Source organism: Nicotiana tabacum, chromosome 23 (assembly GCF_000715075.1).
Source record: "Nicotiana tabacum cultivar K326 chromosome 23, ASM71507v2, whole genome shotgun sequence".
Classification (NCBI taxonomy): Eukaryota; Viridiplantae; Streptophyta; class Magnoliopsida; order Solanales; family Solanaceae; genus Nicotiana; species Nicotiana tabacum.
In genome coordinates, this window is record NC_134102.1 from 64,333,826 (window position 1) to 64,355,212 (window position 21,387).

The 21,387-nt window shown below is 33.2% G+C and overlaps 1 protein-coding gene and 1 long non-coding RNA gene across 4 annotated transcripts; one reads left to right on the top strand and one right to left on the bottom strand.

The window, feature by feature from the left end:
• Positions 1-5,302: 5,302 nt before the first annotated feature.
• LOC107797906 (uncharacterized) lies at positions 5,303-10,190 on the bottom strand. 3 transcript variants are annotated; one of them, XR_001650787.2, is made up of 4 exons: positions 9,503-9,656; positions 9,254-9,374; positions 6,914-6,990; positions 5,303-5,809 (listed from the first exon to the last, which is right to left on the bottom strand). It is a non-coding gene; the product is annotated as an uncharacterized LOC107797906 (long non-coding RNA). The 3 variants fall into 3 exon arrangements; XR_001650786.1 differs by lacking the exon at positions 9,503-9,656 and adding an exon at positions 10,035-10,190 and having other exon boundaries at positions 5,303-6,990; XR_012706149.1 differs by having other exon boundaries at positions 5,303-6,990.
• Positions 10,191-16,085: 5,895 nt separating this feature from the next.
• LOC107797914 (protein SAMBA) lies at positions 16,086-19,350 on the top strand. The gene is made up of 3 exons (XM_016620830.2): positions 16,086-16,347; positions 18,966-19,076; positions 19,156-19,350. Exons 1-3 carry the CDS (start codon positions 16,182-16,184, stop codon positions 19,212-19,214), a joined length of 336 nt encoding a protein of 111 aa, XP_016476316.1. The 5' UTR covers positions 16,086-16,181; the 3' UTR covers positions 19,215-19,350.
• The last annotated feature ends 2,037 nt before the right edge of the window (positions 19,351-21,387 follow it).

Sequence of the window (21,387 nt, forward strand, 5' to 3'; positions counted from 1 at the left end):
AAGTATCCTTCGTGGTTTTAAGTTCGCGGGTTCAATTCAGCAGATTGTAAATAATTTTTTTATATTGTGAAATCTTACAAAAAAGGTAACACTCAATCTCCTCTGTATAGTTTAAACATGATATATGAGATCTATGTCTTCTTAAAGTCTGAAAATTTTCTTTAATTCGTTTGTAAGTTTTTTGTTAGAATTTTTTATTTTTTATTTTTTGCCATCTTTTCTTTTTCTCTGGTAAGATAGAGAAAAGTGGCTACAGTTTGTTATTCCTCTTTGTATGCAATATTTAATATATTAGAAATACTTTTATACTAATTCATGAATTTGGAGGCAAGATACAGTGAGAGTTAGCATGTTATTCTTAATTAGTTAAGTCTATATAGTTTGTAAAGCTCAGCTCGGTCTTGTTTTGAATTAGTAAATCCAATTTGGGGTGGTGGTATTAATCAATTTTATTAGATTGGTCAAATTATTTTAATAAGGCAGTGAATTGGTCAAATGACTTTTATCAATCGAGTTAAGTAGGCTGGCAATTTTGTAAGAATTCCGTTGGTAAATCTATTAAGTTTGGTCATGTTATTTAATATATTTATTTTTACATCTTCTGGATATGAAATTCAACCTTGGTCTCTGTTAAGGCATTGGTTTTTGAAATTAGTTTGTATTGGTAATATATTTATTGTCAAATAGATTTAACGAATTAAAAATATTGAGTCAAAAGATTTTATATTTGATTTTTGACGAACTGATTGTATTTTTTAGTGCAAGTTTATTTGTTTTAGTCACAGATTGTATTTAGGCTTCAATTTTAGATAAATAGCAATTAATTTTTTTTTTAGAAGAATGTAAGTTTTAAGTTCTATATTTTCCATAATACTGATATATAAATTTGGTAGTTGCTTATATTGACGTGTGCCTTTGTAAAAGAATAATTTCATATCATATTTAATTGCTTCATATTGGTTATCCACTGTTTTTCTTTATGACAGATCAATGGTTGAGGATATTTAATTGTTCAAATATTATAGCTTGTTTGGTAAGCCTGCTGCAAGAACTAAAATAATTAGAGTGGTAAGAACAAAATTATTGTGAGGGAGCGAAATGATCCACGAACTAATTCAAGACTCGTTCCAATAAGTAAAAAAAAAATATAATAAAAATGTACAATTAAATATCTCGAATCTAAAAGAGACAAAATAATTTAAATATTCTAAATACAATATTAGCCCATATGTTCATACCCGAACCTTGGATTGATATGCTTAAATAATAAAAGGATCATGTACGCATTCCCCGTGTCTTGATACCTTTAAATTTAAAATAATTATATTTTAACCATATGTACATTACGTACCTTGGCTTAACATCAAACTTCAAAAAAATACCTTGTGTGCGTATCACATCTGGGTCCAAACAATTAATAAAATATAATAATTAAGTGAAGTGGTAATAGATAGACAAGCCATAACCAATAAAAATACAAAAATAGTCAAAAATTAATTTAAGCCGGACATATATCAATAAAAGCGACCATGCTAGAACTATGGGACTCGAGGGGTGCCTCGCACCTTCCCCTCGGTCAACAGAGTTCCTTATTCAGTCTTCTATTTTCGTAGACCATAAATTAGGAGTCAAACCTTCCTTTTGATAAGGGATTCAAATGAAAGGTGACTTGGAACACCAAAACTCAATTCCAAGTGGCGACTCTAAATAATAAATAATCCCTTTTTAAAACGTTACTTCAATTGGAAAAACTCTTCTAACTCAGCCTCGTAATAAGGGTTGCGTGGGAAAAAAGAGGTGTGACAACGATACGAACCTATTCCAAGGCTCGGAACTTCAAATGGATATCGATAACATCAAAATCCACTTCAAACCAAACCTATAAAATTCTAAAACCTTCAAAATGCTAACTTTCCATAATAAGCGCCGAAATACTCTCGGACTACCCGATACTCAACTGGAACACACGCCCAAGTCCGAAATTATCATACGAACCTATTAGAACCTTTAAATCCCGATTTCGAGGTTGTTTACTCAAAAGTCAAACATTAGTCAATTCTCCCAACTTAAACCTTCCAAAATTAGAATTTTTCATCCGAATCAACTCTGAACTTCTCGAAATTCGATTTCGACTATGCGTACAAGTCATAAAACATGAAGTGAAGCTACTGAAGGCCTCAAACCGTCGAGCGATGCGCTGGAGCTAAAAACGACCGATCAGGCCGTTACAATTAGGAACTGATGTATGTTGATACTTTGATTGTAGTTTGGATAATATTTTTACGGTGCAAGTTATGATGTAAACTATTAAACTTGTTTTACTTCTATGCTTATGGGATACAAGTTGTAATGTAAAACTGATTAATTGTTGGCCTTTTGATCTCTAATACAAGGTGTTATTTATAGCTTTCCTTGTGGTTGTACAACAAACTTTCATGTGTTATTTCTAGCTTTGTAAAGGCATGTCGCCATGCTTTTGATTCTGAGAAAAAGATCAAATTTGAGTGTACCACTTGCAACAAGAGCTTTCACTCTTACCAAGCTCTTGGTGGTCACAGAGCAAGCCACAAAAGGACTAAAGACTGTGAAAATATTAGTATAGAGATTGAACATATGCAAAATCAAGCTGCTGATAGCAAGCTCACAAACACAAAGAATAGCAGCAATGACAGTACAATTGATGAATTTGGTGTAAAGGTTGAGACAAGTTTTGTGTCCGAGAAACAAAAGCAACAGCCAAGTTCATGGTTACACAACACCTACTAGCATTTGAACAACCAAAAATACACATTGAAACATAAACTAATAACAAGCAACATCTTCAAATTTTTTTTTCTATTCAATTCAGCCTCAAGTTCCATTTTATCCTTCTGTAAGCCAAGAATTAACGCCTTTGATTGGCTAGAAAATTCTGAATCATACCACTGAAAAAACCCACATGCCATGCGATCCTTAGCCTGAAAAATTTAACCAAACCATTAATAAAAGAAATGAAATCTTAGCCATAATATATCACATAACATATGATGATTTGAAAGATGATTACCCCATAGTACTTGCATCCCAAAAAATGCCTTCCTGGGTTAGCATTTGTCGTTGACATTCTCAAAGAAGCAGGTTGCCCATAACCACAAAAGACATTAAACCTCATGACTCTTCTATAAATACTTGAAAGGGTGTTCTTCTTTCAAATAAATTTGGGTAACAATGAAGGATGGATAAAATGAGAAAGATAAAAAAATAAACTCAATCAACAGAGAGAATTTCAAATGGATTAAGATGAAGAAATGGAGAAGAAAGGTGAAGAAATTGAGAAGAAAGGTGAAATAATGGAGAAGAAAGGTGTAATATAAAGAAAAAGAGGAGAAAATATAAGTTTTTTAAAAAGAGGGACTAATTAGCCGTTAGTCGTTGTCAGGTGGGCCCACTTTAATAGTTATTAGCACCCTTCACGCGCTCTTAGGCGACTTATTTCACACAATATGCCACATAAGCGACGAGAGGGTTTTATTATGAAGGGTGATATAGTTCAGGGGGTTTTGGGGACAGTTGATAGTTTAGGTAGGGAACTGACAAAGATCGTATAGTTTAGGCGGGTTTGAGTGTATTAACTCTTTTTAAAAAGAAGGCTAATTAGCTGTTAGACACGCCATTTTAATGGCTTTTTCTTAGCCTTCGCGCGCTCCTGGGCTATTTATTACACACATAATGCCACATAAGCGACGAGAGGATTTTATTATGAAGGGGGATATAGTTTAGAGAGTTTTCGGGAACATGCGATAGTTTAAGTAGGCACCTGACAAAGGTTGTATAGTTTATGCGGGTTTTAGAGTATTAACTCTTTTTTTTTTTTTGGTAATAGTCCTTTTATACTACTAATTTTGTTTTAAAATTTATATTTTAACACACTTTTCTTTTTAATCTGTTCTTCAAAAGAATGACATCTTCCTCTATTTTTTTATTGGTAGAATGCAATTTTTTAAATATTAAAAAAATACGTCCCTTCTTTATCCTTAATAAATGATTTATTGAAACCTTTACCACTAATCGTTTAAAATGAAAAAAAATATATGGAACGTTGGTTATTATTCATTCAAAGGACGTATTTGATACTCAATATATAGTTGGGTTTTTTATTAAAAACAATTCCATGCCCATTATCACCACATAAATTGAAATAGAAAAAGTATTATTTATAATTTCGGAAAAGGATCATAAATGTCCTTAACATATTAGAAATGGCTCAAAAATGCCACTCATCCATCATTTGGCCCAGAAATGCCATTAACGTTTTTTTTTAGTATCAAAAGTGCCCCTTGAACTAACAGTTGACTGTGGGGCCTTTTGCAAATCCACGTGGCACTATTTGATTGGTCAACATTAAGAAAAACATAATTAGACCCAACCCCCACATATTCTAATAGGGTTCTTCAACTCTTTCTTTTCTCTCCCGGTTACTTAAATTTTTCTTTTCTTTTCTTCCTTTCAAGTTTATTATCACAATTCTATTTTTTGCTGTGTAAAAAAATTTGTTCTTCTGGTATAAGTATTAATTGATATGGTTGTATGCTTTCTTTACCTAAAAATTGGTTCGATTTTTCAAGTTGGTGTTACTGTTTTCGGTTAATGTTTGGTTCTTTCATAATGTTAAAATTGGTTTCATTTATTGGGCTAAAATTCTAATATATTTTAACATTTCTAAAGTTGCTATTTTAAAGTTAACTGCCTGCATTTTAGCAACTGAAAAGCTACCGTTTTTGGTGTTAAAATACAGATCTTGACACCCACTTTAATGACAAAATCTAAAGTTGTCTAATGTTACCAATCAAAGAGTGCCACGTGGATTTGCAAAAAGCTACATACAGTCAACTGTTTAGTTCAAGGGGCACTTTTGATACTAAAAAAAATGTTAGTGGCATTTTTGGGCCAGGTGGATGGGGGCATTTTTGAGTCATTACTAATAGGTTAAGGGTATTTATGACCCTTCTCTGTTTATAATTTACTAGATGATGTGTGCCCGTGAGATGCCCGACATTTTGTCTCCAAATTTCAAATCACTAAAGCTGCCTTACAATACCTTTTGCATACTTGTTTACTTGGATAAAGAAGTTAGTTTACATATCTCTTTATTTGGACACCATCTCACTGCTAAGTTGGTCCAAGTTTATATGAGGCCAATCGACTAATAGGCTTTGCTATAGATGTACGTAACATGCAAATGCTTCAACCACCAATCCATATTTTGGTTACAAAAGCTTACATGGTGTCTTGCTATCAAAATATAAATGTACAAGCCAGAATATAAAAGAAAAGTTGAGTCTGCAATCTTGTATATTGTACTGTCTGTAGAAAAAAGGACAGATGAAACACAAATCTTATAAATAATTACAAAGGCATACCCTAAGCAAGTGGATCTGTAAATAAACAGCAGATCCACTCATGTATGGTCCACGATTTCAGATTTAGGCATTTTCAGTGCATCTGCTACCAGTTCACAAACTTTAAATATGTTGTCCAATTCAAATTAATATTTTTTCCACAAAAGCTCCATAGTACGTCGAAATGTTTCTCAAATCCTTAAGACACCATTTTGGGAGGTACATGCCGTCATTGATTGGTTGAAGCAGCAAAATTGCAAAAGACAAAAGGAAGATAAGTGCCAGAGAGGATATTTCTAACTGTAAAAAGTCCTATATCTCCCAGTTTCGCCGTCTTCCACCTGTAACTAACTTCAATGAACTTAAATTTTTACATTAGTCCTTATAAGAAAGGAGGACGCTTACAAAAATCAACGAATTCAAGTCTCCACCTGCAATACAGAACTACCAACTTAATCCTTAGAGAATAAAATGAAACTCAAGTAAACTTAAATCCTTGAAAAGAGTGTATTTGAAATCTAGAATGTCCAGAGGAATCCAAAATTAATGTACTACTTGATTATCTAATGAATCTTGGAGTAGATGCTTAAAGTTTCTGGTGACATAGAGAATGTTAGAACATCACCTGCTTTTATAACAATATGTAAACAATTGAGTTTATGAGATTATAAAAATAGTGATGATAAAGAATGAAAGTATATTCTTATATTGATTATTAAATCAGAACCCAACACTATTCAATATGCCAGTGAGACTCTTTTGCTAGTCTAAGAGCAGCTAGAACCTTATATAATTGTTAACTTTTTGCCCCACACATTCCTTTTTTGTTAATGAAGTTTGCCCCGCACATTCCTTCTGTTTTAAGGTATTACAAATAGTCTAAGTTTAACTTACAATGTGTTGCCACTAAGTCAAAAGACCATGTTAACAATAAAACATATACTATAATATATTCCTTTAATAAGTTTTTTCAATATGAGTATAAAAACATATATTTTATCTCTTCCCTTCACTCAAAAGCTAGATGAAAACTGTTTTATTTCATTATAGGTTGCAATCATTTAGCAAACACCAAGAAAAATTAAATATTCTCTGTTCTCTTCTTTTATGGTGACCTTAAACCTCTGGAATATGCATGGAATTATTTTTCTGCTACAAATTGACATTCATTATCTTAACCATTATTGAGACATTGAACCTAGCAAGCAAATAAAAAAATAAAGCAGGACACAACTATAAATTAAGTAAGACTTCTGATCTCATATGAGATCCAAATCATTTTAACCTTATGGGCTCAATTATACATTTCAAAATGTCATACTCGATAAAAAGTGGGAGCTATTTACTTCGACCAAAAGCTCCAAATTTATCAAACTTTTAATCTGCAATTTAGTTCAAAAGGACAACCATGCCAAACAAATGAATCGAACTCAATTTGTTATATCTGTTCTTCTTTTTTCATTTTAATAACAACTTTGCTGTATAAATCGTATTACAAACAACCCATCACAAAGAAAAAGTTAATAATTTACTACCTTGTAGATAGAATGACCTCATCTATTTCCTCGCTTTCTTCCTTAAAGCGTGCGATTGTGGTACTATTTTAAGGAACCTGAAACAGAAATTGAGGTTAGAATCTATAAGTCTTACCAAATTTAAAATTCAAATAAGTACATAGTTAAGTTAAACAAAGCAGCATTGTTTCTTTATGGGAATCAATCATTCTGGAGGATACTAAAACTTTGGGCCTGCATTTGACAAAGTTGATGAGATTTCAGTAATCCACTATGCTTTGGAATGACAAAGAACAACCTCAATGAGTTAGATACAGACAAAACTCAAACTAATTCAGCTCAACTATACTTTTTCAGTTTTCTTAACCATCAAATATTTTTCTTTCTTAGTATCGATATAAATGTACTCTAAACATCCATAACCATAAGTGAGAGTGAATCCTCACAAGGAAAACAAATCTAAGTTGAAATTTTAAGACCAAAATGAATTAAAAGGAAAAGAAAATGACATCAGCATCAACTAAGAAGAGTAAAATAATAATCAACACATAGGAAAAAACTGATAATTATTTCTTTCTTTTCCCTCTGCTTAGATCCTTCCAATATGGTAAACAAAACACAACCTAAATTAACAAAAATTTCAATTCAAGAAATAAACTAAAATTGCAAAAGAAATACTATAACTTGAAACGCCAGGAGAAATCAAAGTCCAATATCAGCTAAAAAGATTGAGCGAGAGAATGAATTACTCAGTGACGACTTCTTTATTCTAAAGAAAGAATGAGTTACTTGGTGATGACTTATCTACCCTTACTATGAAAAAAATATAACAAATTACAGCTATTGTTCATAAAGAGGAGGAAAAAATCTTAAAATGATTTCACCTCAGTTGACGAGATCAAGCAAAAGAGAACACAAATTCAGAAACTTGAAATCAATTTCGGCATTCAACATTATAATTCAGAGAGAATCAAGGCACTTTCTTAGAAATCACAGTGGTATCACATCCTGTAGCACACTGGCTTCTAACAGTCAAACTAACAATTAAGCTCACATGGATCGCCATTCCTATTAACTCAAACAAAAAAGATCCTACCTGAACCTATGTGGAAATCCTTTATTCACTTGACAAATAAAGTAGTGCAATAACTTACTATATTACCTGGAAGGCATATACTGACAACATTTCCATTGTCAGATACAACCAAAAGTTCCTCAGGCCTGAGAGATAATTGAACTGAATTTTAACAAAAGAGTACTCGTCTATTTAAGCCTTAGAAAACTTGATGTTTAATATCCTTGATTCTTTACTTAAAAAGTTTTTATGCCTTAATGGATTATCAGTAAAAAGATTATTTTATTTATACTCCAATCTGCTCTTTTCAGCAACTATCAATGGCATATTTAGCAAGTAATAAACAAAGAATGATGCTAAAATTAATTTGTGTTCTTTTCTCTTTTCCTTTATGGCCTCTGTCGGACAATATCTTGATGCACTTTGTGTTTTCAGCTGTCAAAGACAACCCATATCTCATATATATTGGGAAAATTTCTGTATATGAGTAGCTTTGAGTATTTGAAGCCACAAGAAGACATATTTGGCGGTAGGTAGAAAAGTGAACTTTGTTATATTGGTTTGTCTAACATAAATAAGAAAAATTTCATAGATAACACCCCAAAAGTAGTTGAAGCCTTTCAAGTTTGGGATTCTTCAACCGCAAAGGCGCAATCTTTATAAAAGAGAAATTAACAAAGCAATAATGAGAATTGAGGGAGACTGACATGTTCAACTAATCGTTGCACAGTCAAAATCCAGGGCACTATTAAAGAATTATCCATATTCATTTTCTTTCATGAAAAGGCTTCATCTTTTTAGATACAAATGAATTTGCAAACACATCCGAGTAAAGGATATGCTGTATATTTCACGACCATACCTACAGTTACCGAAACATCTTATATTTGTGCGTTCAAAAGTTCTGGTCTTACAAAAGGATAGATACTTGTGATAAATCCACCTATGAAAAAAGAAATGGTAGAACGTTATTTAGTTTTAGTCATATTGTTGAACACCTTAAGCACAATAAAGTTCTTCCCTTTTAATCAACATTTTCTGTTGAGATGGAAACTCAATATGGTTAATGCTAGAAGCGCTCAAACAACAAAGACCACATGCATACACAGAATCTACCCAGAATTTTTTTAAAAAGAAGGAAAAATTAGATACTTGTAGTTGTAGACCAAAAATCCACTTATACATTGCATTAAGAAAAATAAAGCACAAATGCAAAAATAACTTTATAGGCAAATGAAGATTCTAAATCAATAGTCTAAAATAGAATCAATGGTTTAAGTTCTCACCAAGAAAGAATTGAGGAAAATGTAGCAATACTCGAAAATATTCTCTTCATTCCGTCCTTACGCTTTTGGATTTTATCTGGCTTATTAGGATGCATGTGTGGTTTGGAGAGTGTATCCATAGCTGCATGTATACAGAAAACCCAGAGGATAAATTAACAATACAAAAGAAAAAAATAGAATACCAGGAAAAGATTGATAAAAAAATGAGAAAGGAAAAACAAAGAAAAATTTCAAACACAAAAAACTCACCAGAACACTATTAACTCTAATGGAGAAGATAGAGAAAGAGATAAGTAGGAGAAAATTAAAGATAAAGAAAGTGTGAAAACATGTAGAATTAGAGGTGACCGATCAGTTGCATCTGACAACAAAAATACAAATTATAAGAACCCAATCACCAAAAGCAACAACACTTGAAAGAAAAATACAAATCAATTAGGAAAAAGGACCGTTTACCCTAAAAATTGAGTAACAATTAAACTTATATTGCGGTGGTTTTAAGGATATGTGATTTAAACCAGTACCAATTGATAAATAACGAATTAAATAGATAAATTTGACAATAAAATAAACAGCAAAGGGCCAAATATACCCCTCTACTTCCGAAAATGGTCTAAGAATATCACTCGTTATACTATTGGGTTATCTATACCCCTGCAGTCATACTTTGGGTTCAAATTTACCCTAGAGGCAACTCCCCTGCCAACGAAGTCGGGTATTCCCGATTTCGACCGTATACAAGGACCCAAAAATCAACGGAAAAATTAAAACCAAAACTCACTTGCAACAGGTAAATCCAGTCGGAGCATGAAAAGTGGAGAGAGAGAAATGGAACAAAATGGAGAAATGAAGAAGGCATGAATAGAAATACTAAGGATGAAAAATAAATAGGCTGATGAAGAAGATGAAATGACCAAAATCAGTAGCGTGAAAATCAGTGGAGTGAAATCCAGTTGTACCTCACAAATAAAACACATGTCTGCAATAAAAGGGTTGAACTAAAGTACTAAAAAGCCCATAAGATGTATTTGTATTACCTAAAGTACCCTTCGTCGTACCATTCACTTTCACTTATTAATAAATTAAAGGCCAAATATATATATACAGATCCTTAAAGTTGCCAAAAATCCTATTTAGACACTTGAACTTAGCTTTGTTCCAATTGAACACAATACTATGTTCATAACCATATCTATTAGGCACAACTAGCTAACTTGGCACATAACGTGGGGCGCACAACATTTGAGGTCGTGAATGTTATTACACGTGGACTCTAACGGTAATATTTTAAAAAACAAATTAAATATATACCTTTTTAGGCCCACCCGAATTTATATAAACCCTAATTTCATTCCCTTTCGTTTAGTTCTACCCCAATTGTTTCCAAATTAGGTCGAGAGACTTCTTCGTTTCTTTCCAATTCTTCTGAATGCTGTCCACAATTCTTGCCTCTTTTCTTCGTCAAAGCAGTTATAATGTCGAACTCGTCGAGTTCATCGAAGGAATCTCCCACTGATGTTGTGTACTGTAATTGCGGTCAATTAGCAAATTTCAAGATATCATTGACTGATCGTAATCCAGGATGAAGGTTTTGCAGTTGCAAAATTGGAAAGGTAAGTTTAATTCATAGTAATTTCGTTATAATCTACATTTTGGTGATTCTTCTTAAATTCTCATCTTCCGTTCCTTGGTTGTATTTGTAGAAAAGGGGTGGATGTAATTACTTTAGATGGTATGATGAAGACTTCTCTTCTCAAGAAAATAGGGTGATTTGTGGTTTGTTAAAAAAAGTCAAGATTTTGGAGAGGAATCGGGCAAGAAAAAAATGGACCATCATACTGCTTACAGCTTTGTTGGTGCTGATTTTATGGATATGGATATGGCGCGATACTTGTTGTGTTTGTTCAAATTAGTGGCAGTAGTCGATTATTCATTTTGCTGGTTTGTATTAGTAGGGGTGATTGTATTGTCTAGTGTAATTTTGTTTAGAAGAAAGCTGCATACTTGCTTCAATTAGTACAATCGCTGGCCTAGTACAAGGTTATGTAATTTTGTTTGAATTAGTTCAAGGGACGAGTTTGAATTTGTATGTAAGAAATTTGCTGCCTTGATTTTTATAGTTGTCGTGTGATTTCTGTCTATAAAGAAATGCAACATTTAAAAGAAGTTGATCACAATTTAGTGCATATTCAAACTCGATTATAGTAACTCTAAATTTAGCATCAAAATAATATTAATCATCCACATAACACAACCATATTAATGTACTTAAAACATATTAAAATACATTAGAAGCAGTCAATAATATGTGTTTGCTGCTATAAATTACATTGCCACACAAAAGCCTAAAACTAAGCAAACTACTTGTTATTGTTGGAGTCCCTCATCTGCTGCAATTGGCGAGTGGTAATGGCATCTCTACCCTTCCATCTCAATCCTCGAGGCTTAAAACCAATGTCAATATTTGTTGGAGTTGTATTTATGACATTTGAACCAGCATTTACTAGTCTTTCTGATGATATTCCTGGCTGGAAAAAATTTTTAAATCAGTATTGATATCTTTGTGAAACTATAATAATTAATATATGATGGTGCATATAAACTTACATTTAGTATTTGAGTTTTAGTTCTGCGGTCCTGATAGAGACCAAATCCAACATTATTGGGCCTCTTTTGTCCTCCTGTAGTAGCATCTGTTGGTCCCCTGCCCCTCTTCTGCCCAGAAATTTCTCTTCCCCTGCCTACCCTGCCTATTCCCCTGCTTGTTCCAATAGATGTTGGCGGTTATTGGCTTTAAGGTTTTGAAGCTTGAACCTTTCCAACTCTTGAATTATCTGCACAAAGAGAAGAAGGTTGGCTACAAGTTGTAGGTTGGCTAGAAGCTGCAGGTTTGCTTGAACTTGCAGGCTGACTTGAACTTAGAGGCTGAAATGATGTTGGAGGTTCAACCATTCTAACTCTTGAACTATCTGCACAAACAGAAGAAGGTGCTGCAGGTTGGCTTGAACTTGCAGGTTGCTCAGAATCTCTATTTTGCTGTGAAGGCATGCCTATTCCAGCTTTCAAACATTGAAAATTATAAGGATTTAGCATAAAAAAAAATAGTTTGCTAACTTTAAAAGAATCAGCAGTTGGTTACCTTACAAACTCTTCTATTGTGGCCTTGTTGATGACACTTGGAACAAGTCATTTTCACCCCTTTTCTGAAAATCTTTCCATACTTCTTGTTAGGTTCATCTTTTGCCTTTCTTCTACATCTTTTTGATCTGCCTGCCATTAGTTTAGGAGCAGGAGTCTCAATTTTTAAATTTGTGGTTTCAGGCCACATATTCATTGTGGGAATTGGTTGCAAAAAGTATTGGTAGGCCTTTAAGAATGTATCTTTCTTATACCAATGTTCCACATAATCTTCAGGCTCTTGGTTTAAGTTATATAATGCACATACAATATGTTAACATGGAATGCTTCTAAGCTGCCATAATTTACAAGTACATGTTTTCCTTCTCAAATCAACAATAAACCTTTCCCAACTTCAAATATAGCCACAACACAATCATCATCATAACTTAGCTTACTACTCTTTCTTCTAGCAGGTAGATCAACACCCCTAACAGCTTCAGGATCTAACTCATCTTTACTGTCATCACTATCTGCCTCTGAACTATCAATAAACTGCTCATCACCCCCTAACCTTCCTGTATATCTAGCAACCTTGTTCCTTCCAATGTCTTCAAAGCCTTAATCAATTCCAGCTTCTCCTAGAGGTATTTCATTCTTTACAACAGTTTTTTATCTTTGGACCTTACCCTTTTGTTTGCTCCTTCTTTCTTCCCTAACAGATCTCAACTCTTCATCAACCTCTGAGTCATCTTCTTCAGGAATACCATCTTCTTGTGAGTCAGAGCTACTTTCCAGATCTGTTTCAGCCCCATCCACATTTTTCTCAGCATGTTTATTACTCTCATCAACTACATCAACATCAATCCTTTCATTTTCTTGAGTTAATCCTTCATCCACCTCTATATTAATATTTTCTAAGTTTTCATTCTCACCACCTAGGTCTTTCTTAACAGTAGTTTGAGTATTAATATCACCATCATTTGTTGCCCTAGCACTACCAGAAATATTATCTGTCTCACCTACTTCTGGCCCAGTTAGTAAAGCTATCTGGCCCACAGTTTCAACCACCTCTGGCTCATTAACCACATGCAGCACATACAAATCCAAAAAATCATAATGTACTAGGTCTTTTACATTGTCTAACAGATGAGAATCAGATTCAACCTTGAAAAACTCATCACTTTTTGAGGTTCGATAGTAAAATCCTTCAACAGTGGGGTACCCTAACGTTTTAGTATAATATAGCAGTTCCATCATTGAAAAATGGTCTTTATCAATAGGAAAAACTGCTTCGGGTTCCTTTTCCCCGACATATGATAGGCCCCATCATTGATAAATGCACCCCCATAGTAAAAACGAGTTATAATATAATCATCCATAAGATTCCCTCAAAGAAAACCCCAAAAATATATCACCAAAAGCTGACAGAATATTTCGAAGGAAACCCTCCAAAAAAATCTTAACTTTACAGAGAATTTCGAATACCCTAAAATTGATCAATGCATGCTACATAAAGGGCAAAACAATACCTCTTGAGTCATGGACAGTCCAATAACATTAGTCGTTGACAGTCTTCCCAAAAATCCAACTCGAATCTTCAAATCATAATTGATAACTTCTGCAAATCAACCGTAAATAACCATACAACCCATGACATACGAAACAAGAGATGCTTTTAGTGATAAATCGAAGAGAATAAATTAGAAATACAGTAAGAATCGAAGGTAACTGATGGAATTTTTCTAGGGATTTTTAGAACCTCTAATCGCCATTCTTGAATTGGGGTTAACGGGAAGAGAGAATGACTGAAATAATGAACGAGTATTTTAATTTAAATGGGGGACTAATTTAAAATCTGATGTGGCGTATTAAAATAGTTGACGTCTTTTAATTGGTTAGCTTTCCACGTCAGTTGCGCTTAGAATCACGCGTTTCACTTAATATAACACCTGGCCGAGTAGTCAGCTAGTTGTGCCTAATAGGTATGGTTATGAACATAGTATTGTGTTCAATTGGAACAAAGCTAAGTTCAAGTGTCTAAATGGAATTTTTTGGCAACTTTAAGGGCCTGTATATGTATTTCAATCGCCAATTAGGTCTTAGTTAAGTTCGAACTAATTATATAAATAATATTTATTCGACTCTATTCACATACATATCATTTTAATACTAAACATGGCTGTGACCTCTAAATTTAAATTTAATTACATCTAAAACTAGATGATCTCTAAATTCAGCACTAACTCTTTTTATAGATTTTGTGTTTAAGTCTTTATTTACTTTTTTTTTGTTTAATTTCCCTTCCCCCTCTAAACTACAAATTAGCAAATATTACTGGAACGACACGACAATAATATCATTACATATATACTTACTAATAAGAGAGAGTAAGACTTACCTACCCGAGAGAGAATGTAAGAGTGAATCCTCCTATCACTTGAAGGCCGAAAGAAAATAATTTACGACTAAGTCTCTAACAAACAAAAATGAAGTTCTTGACAAACATTAGGTCTTATACAAAAAACAACTACTAAGTGTTAATTCTAACTAGTTAGTATGATCTATCCTATATGAATCCTTTATTTCAATTGCGTTTAATTTTTCTCTTTGAAATTTACATTAATTTAAAATTAAATATGTAATAATAGACTCAACTTGTTGTTTCCTACTTGTTGCAATTACCTTTTCTTTTTTCATCCGTTTTCCAGCTGAGAGTCTATCGAAAACAGTCTCTCTTCCCTTCTAAGGTAGAGTTACGGCTGCGTACATCTTACCCTTCACATACCCCACTTGTGAAAAATTACTAGGCTTGTTGTTGTTGTTGTTGTTGCAGTAATAGACTCAACTTGCTCAAATATTCAGGCTAGTATCTTATGGCTCTAGTTAAAGTGTCTAAATGAAAAATTGGACTAAGAGCTTGTTCCAAAAACGGATCATTTTGAAAAATGCTTTTTTCAGAAGTATTTTTGGATAAAATACTTTTGGAGAGTGGCAGTTTATGTTTGGTCAAATTATTTAAGAAGTACTTTTTATAATATTTGATAAACAAATTGTATTTGACACTATATATGAAAATTACTATATATTCTTGAGAAAATAATAAACTAGACACTATTGCCTTCTATCAACTATAATACATGCATGCGCGGCCAAAAAGAAAAAGAAATAAAACTACAAACTAGATAATAAATTGGTATACTGCAAAGGAAAAAACAATTATACCTCGAAAGGAAGTGCTCAAATCTGGTGATAGAGAGACTATGAGCCCGTTTGGACATAAATGTTTTTTAGGTTTTTTCCGAAATCAACGTTTGATCATAAATTTTTTAATTTTCACTTGAAAATGCATTTTGGAATTTTTCGAAAATTTAAAAAACTTTAAAAGGCTGTTTTTCAAAATTTTCACTCAGATCACTTATAAAACTTCAAAAACAACCCAAAATTATATTCATGTCCAAACACCATTCTAATTTTCAAATACCATTTTTACTTAAATTTTTTTTTCACTTTTGTTTTTGAATTTTACAATTCTTATGTCCAAACGCCCACTATAACAAAGCGAAATAGAAAAAAAAGAATTTAGATAAAAAAGAAAAATAAAATATTACAGTAATAAGAAGTAATTTGAAAAATATAAATTTATGATAAAAATATTTTTATTTTTGAAAAAAATACTATTTTCTACTTCTAATTCTGAATCTATCATCTTTTACCTTGAAAAACAATGTCCGAAACTTACAACGGATAGAGTAGTATTTCTATAGGGTTTTGTATTTTCGGATACGAGGAGGGAAAAAAAAGAGGGAAAATGAGTACAGGCAGTTCCCTGACATCGTCGCCGGCGAGGTCATCGAGTTCGACGATGGCGATGATCGGAGGAAACGCAGGGCAGTCATCGTCTTTAGCCGCTGATGACTTTAACTTCCCTACTGATCTCATCTCCATTCAAGATCGCAAAGATGAAGCTCTAAATGGTCAGTGACATTTTTTGCATTTTCTTTGTGAAAATATGTTTACGTTTTTAGTTTTTCATTTGGCAGTATATTCAACTTCAAGTAATGATCTGTGTGGCTAGAGAAGACCTAATTTATTTCGCAAATCAGCCGAATAACGATCTGAAATTGATTATCTAATGCAGTGGAATATTATTCTATAGCTAAAATTGATTATTTAATGCAGTGGAGTATTTAAAAATTCATTTGAATAATATTCTAATTTGAAACTCTCTTCAAAATTTTGAAGCAAAAGCCAGTAATTTGTAGCCAAAAGAATTTTCCACTTGCACAGCATGATTGCCAGTACCACATGTTTTTACTTTTGAATCTAAAACTTGGAGAATTTTTTTTTTTTTTTTTTTAACGTCTGTAGTGTGTATGTTTGAAAAAGAAAGAAAATTCTGGTGTTTCATTGGATATCTCTGATTTTCATTTTTCAAGATATGAGTGTTTTAAGACACAATATTATAATCTTCTGATTATTTGAGGGACTGTTAACAGCTTTTGCATAAATTTGGTGTGCATCTCCTTGGCTGTAAAGAATAACATAAAAGTTGCAAATAGTTAAAAGGAAAAAATTGATTGATCTCATCGTGATAGAAACTAGATGGTAAAAATGATGTGGTCGTGTGAGTAGGACATGTAAAGGGGGGGGGGGGGAAGGGGGGGGGGTGGGGGGGGCACAGATGGAGACAGATGCTTTATAGTAGGGGCTGGAGGCAGCTGGAAATTGGAGTTAGGTATGGTTTGCACACAAACGTAGATGCAGTGGATGTAATTTGAAGGAAGATCAAATGTAAGACCTCATTTACTCAAAATTTAGTAGCTGAAAAATGTTGATAGAGCTCAATCTTAAGTTCTTATAATTTTGCATATCACTTACATGTCTATATTGTTCTACATCGAGTGAAAATAGATAATTTTCTTTGATTGTAAGTGCTTTTTCTTCTTTTTTATATCACTAGTTGGTTAAGTGTTATAGATGCTTTTTTCTCCACTAATAAGTAAAATGTACTACTACTACTACTATCACAGCTCTTCAAAGTTCAAAAAGGCCAGTACTTCATTATATTACTCTTTTGTTGTTTGATAGCTTTTTCAATTGTTGTTAGATATACGTTGATAATAAGTTTTGAGTAAATTCACTAGTTAATTAATGAAAGTGAGTGATTTCTCTGCCTGAAACAAGTCCAAAGGAGTGCCATATTTCTGACCAAATGACTATGTACCAACAATCAGTGTTATCGAAGGCGCGCTTAAGCCCTGAAGCAAAGCTCAAAACATATTGAGCGCTTCGCCTCGCGTAGTGGGCGCTTCAGCGTCGCCATCAAGGCTCTAAAGCATACTTTTCCTTGCAAATGAGCGTAATCCTGAAGAGACGACACTAAACAATTGATATTTTACTTTATCATAAAATTTTCTTCAATTTCTTTGTCCATATATTTGGTATTCATGCTTTTAGATATTAGTCATGGAATACACATACAATAGTTTTTCTCCATTTGCACCTTTCTTCATTAAAGCCCACACTTTATTTGCGCTTTGCACTTAAACCCCCAACAGACCTTAGAGTTTTTTTGCGCTTTTCGCTTTTGATAACACTGCCAACAATGTTTGCATAGATTTGTAAGGACAAATCTAGAACAGCCTTAGTAAAGGTTTAAAACTAATGGGAAGTGTATTTCAGCAGGTTATGTCTATCATATTAAGGATTTTTCTTTTTTTGATAAAGCTGTTATATTAAGTACGTTTAGCATGCAGTGGCGGAGGCATGATTTCCTCTAAGGGGGTTCAAAAAAGAAAAATTTTAAAAGAAATTGTAGCTAGTGGGAATTGAACCAATGACCTCACAAAGATTTTGAACCCCCTTGACCACTAAGCTATGCTTTTGGGCTTTGTCAAGGGGATTCAAAACATAATATATAGAGATAAAAAACAGATTTTGCCTTACATATACAGTGTAATTTTCCGACGAAGGGGATTCGGGTGAACTCCTTCCGCCCCCCTAAATCCGCCCCTGTTAGCATGGTGTCATATATAAGGTAGCAAGATGTTTAATTTTGTGGCTTATACTAAGAATTTTTCATCTCATACCATTTACTGCTTGTAAAAGGACCAAAATGGTTCATGTGACCTACTGTTTCTATCTGGTGGAGAAAGTGTCTGGCTTCGGTTTTAGGCCATCCTTGGTTCAGCAGGTTGGGTTATAGGTTCCGCAAAAAGTGGGAGCTTTGGGGTAGCAGAGCAGCTTTATCATAGATAAAGGCGTTAAAGTTCTTAGCTCTATAGAACTTGATGATGATCATTGATAATTAGGCAAACACAAATTAAAGCAGCATTAATGGAGTCTTTACTTCCCCTTTCTGAATAAAAAAGATATTGCTAGCAGCTAGTCAAAAAAAGTTTGGCCAGTGAATTTGGCTATTTTGGTTGTTTAAAACAAAAAACATCTAGCTGAGAAAGCAAATGCCATATTTGCATTATTTTCTTGATGTAATGGACTTTGTTTTTCTAAGAAACTTTGAGTTGTTAGCTGATAATATAGTTTGTTTCAGTTTTCATCCTTAAATCCAAAGTTATCTTGGTTCTGCTTGCAGTTCTCAAATCTGATCTGATGGCTTCACTGAATAAAGAGGTTAAATCCTTAGACGAGGATAGCTGGATGTTTGATGGACCTCGGTCTCGCATTCATATGATTTCTAGGCCAGGTAACTCAGGAAAAACAAAATTGACAATTAGGGAACTTGATGATAGTGTAACTGATGCCTTACTGCTATGCATTTACAGGCTATCTTTACAAACATGGAGAAATTAGGAAGCTTTCTAAGCTGCCCATATCAAAATGAGGAATATTTTCCTTCCTTGAGAACTGTAAAACAATATAGCCTTTATTTAATGAGCTTGTCGTGGTATAAATGTGAATGGCACCGATGATTTACTTTGTTTTTGAAGTTAAAGTGCACAAATTTAATGTTTTAGTCCTGTTTCTTGCTCGTTGATTTTACAATTTACTAATATGTTGCTCATGCTGAATACAATGAAAGGACTATAAACCTAATTAAATAAGCTTAAAGACATTAAATAATAAGAAAAAAACACTTACTAAAGGAGAGAAAAGCAAAATTATACAAAGGCTGCTCATCCTACAACCAGATAGTGTAGCAGAGCAGACTGTCAGTTTTGAAATTTTACCCGATCAAAAAAGAATACTACTAAAAGATAGAAAGGTAAAGAGGGTTGAGAAGCTTCTGCTTGCTGCTTGTTGTCTACTTGGTGAGCCGTCATTGCCTCGTTCTGTGACCTCCTTTCCGATCACTTTTCAGCATCATATTCTTTATTCGCCGATGGATAAAATGTTCCAGTTTTTCATTCTCAAATATATGAGGCTGGAAAGTGGTGGAATCAAATCCTAACTTTGAGATTTGAAAAACTGCAAATAGTAAACTTAAATTATCAAAATCATAAGCATTTTTTAAGAAAGCAAACCGTTCAAGAGGTTGAAAGAAGGCAGGCAAATAAGATAAGTACTTTAGAAACCATTTGGATTTTCATAAACAAATTAAATAAAATCATATCAAACATAATACACATACATAGGTGCATATATTCGTACATTAATAAATGCACATCTACGTTCTTGGGAAATTTAAATGAAAGTGAGTTTTTGTAGTGCTTAGCCTTAGACTATTACTTCTAGATTATATTCCAAACTCTAGTGTTATCTTGGGAAATTTTAATTACAAATAGTCATTATATTTTGATATTTAATTAAAGAGACTAAATTAGATATAGTTACAATTATAAATACCATAAATCTGAAAAGAAGTCAGACCCTTTATATGTTTTAAAGTTCTTTTTATAAAAGTTTTAATTACATAGGAGATATGAAAAGAGGAGGACAACAGATGTTAGAATTGAACCGTCACTTATTATGTGGTAGGCTTCCCACTAATATTACTCTTGGTTCCATCCTACCAGTTATTCAGCTGAGCTTTAATTTTGAAAAATTATACAGTAATAACATTTTCTTCTAGAGAACAGTGTACAATTGCATATATGTATTTTCGAATTTAAATTTCATTTGGTTTAAGTAGAATATCATCTCAGTTCGTGTTAAATGTTTCTTTATCGTTCACGAATTTACTCATCACTTGTTTGAAATAGCATAATGTTTATAATCTCAAAATAGTCTCATTCCCGAACTTACAACGATTAACTTACTACGAAACTTTAACGTACGAAAATGCGGGATGTAATATCTCATTTCCGAGGTTTCATCAATTTACTCTTGGCATACTTTTACGTACGAAAATATAGGGTGTAACACTATATTCCTATGAGATTAGAGATAAAAAGAATGCATTAACAATCTCTTGCAAAATTGGCTAAGCACAGCAAATAGGTAATTTCTATCCGTATTCACAAATCAATTCCCCAATGACTAGGTTAAAGATATCGCGCTCTATTCAATCATATTGCAATCAAGAATTACCTCTTTCAAGTTCAACTCAAGATTCATATATAGTATTTCACTGTTAGCTAGGCAGTAAAACAATTAAACTCATGATATGAATAAACAATCCAATATGATAAATTAACTTGTCAAATCAATATTCGAATATCAACATTGATGTAAATCCATAACCTCAGAACGAATGAGTTTAACCACACATAGTCATGGTAGCAATCTCCAATAATTCCCTAAAATACATACAAATCAATAAAAGAACAAAAAAGTAAGAACTCAAGACGAATTCTGTGGTTTCCAAACTTTGTGATGGCTTTTCTCCGCTTTCCCATGTGTTCGATGACCTAAAAGAGGCGTTTTTGGCTTATATATTGCGTACACAGGTCGTGGGCCAAAGTTTTCCTTTTCCTAATCCGACTCAGTTTCAGGGATTGATGTTGGGGTGGATGTTCCTTCATCTCTGTTGTGACCAGGTGCGGATGCTAAGGCGGATGCCTTAGCCCGACTTCACTGCTAAGGGTGCACCAAATATAATTTTTCCTAGGTTGGAT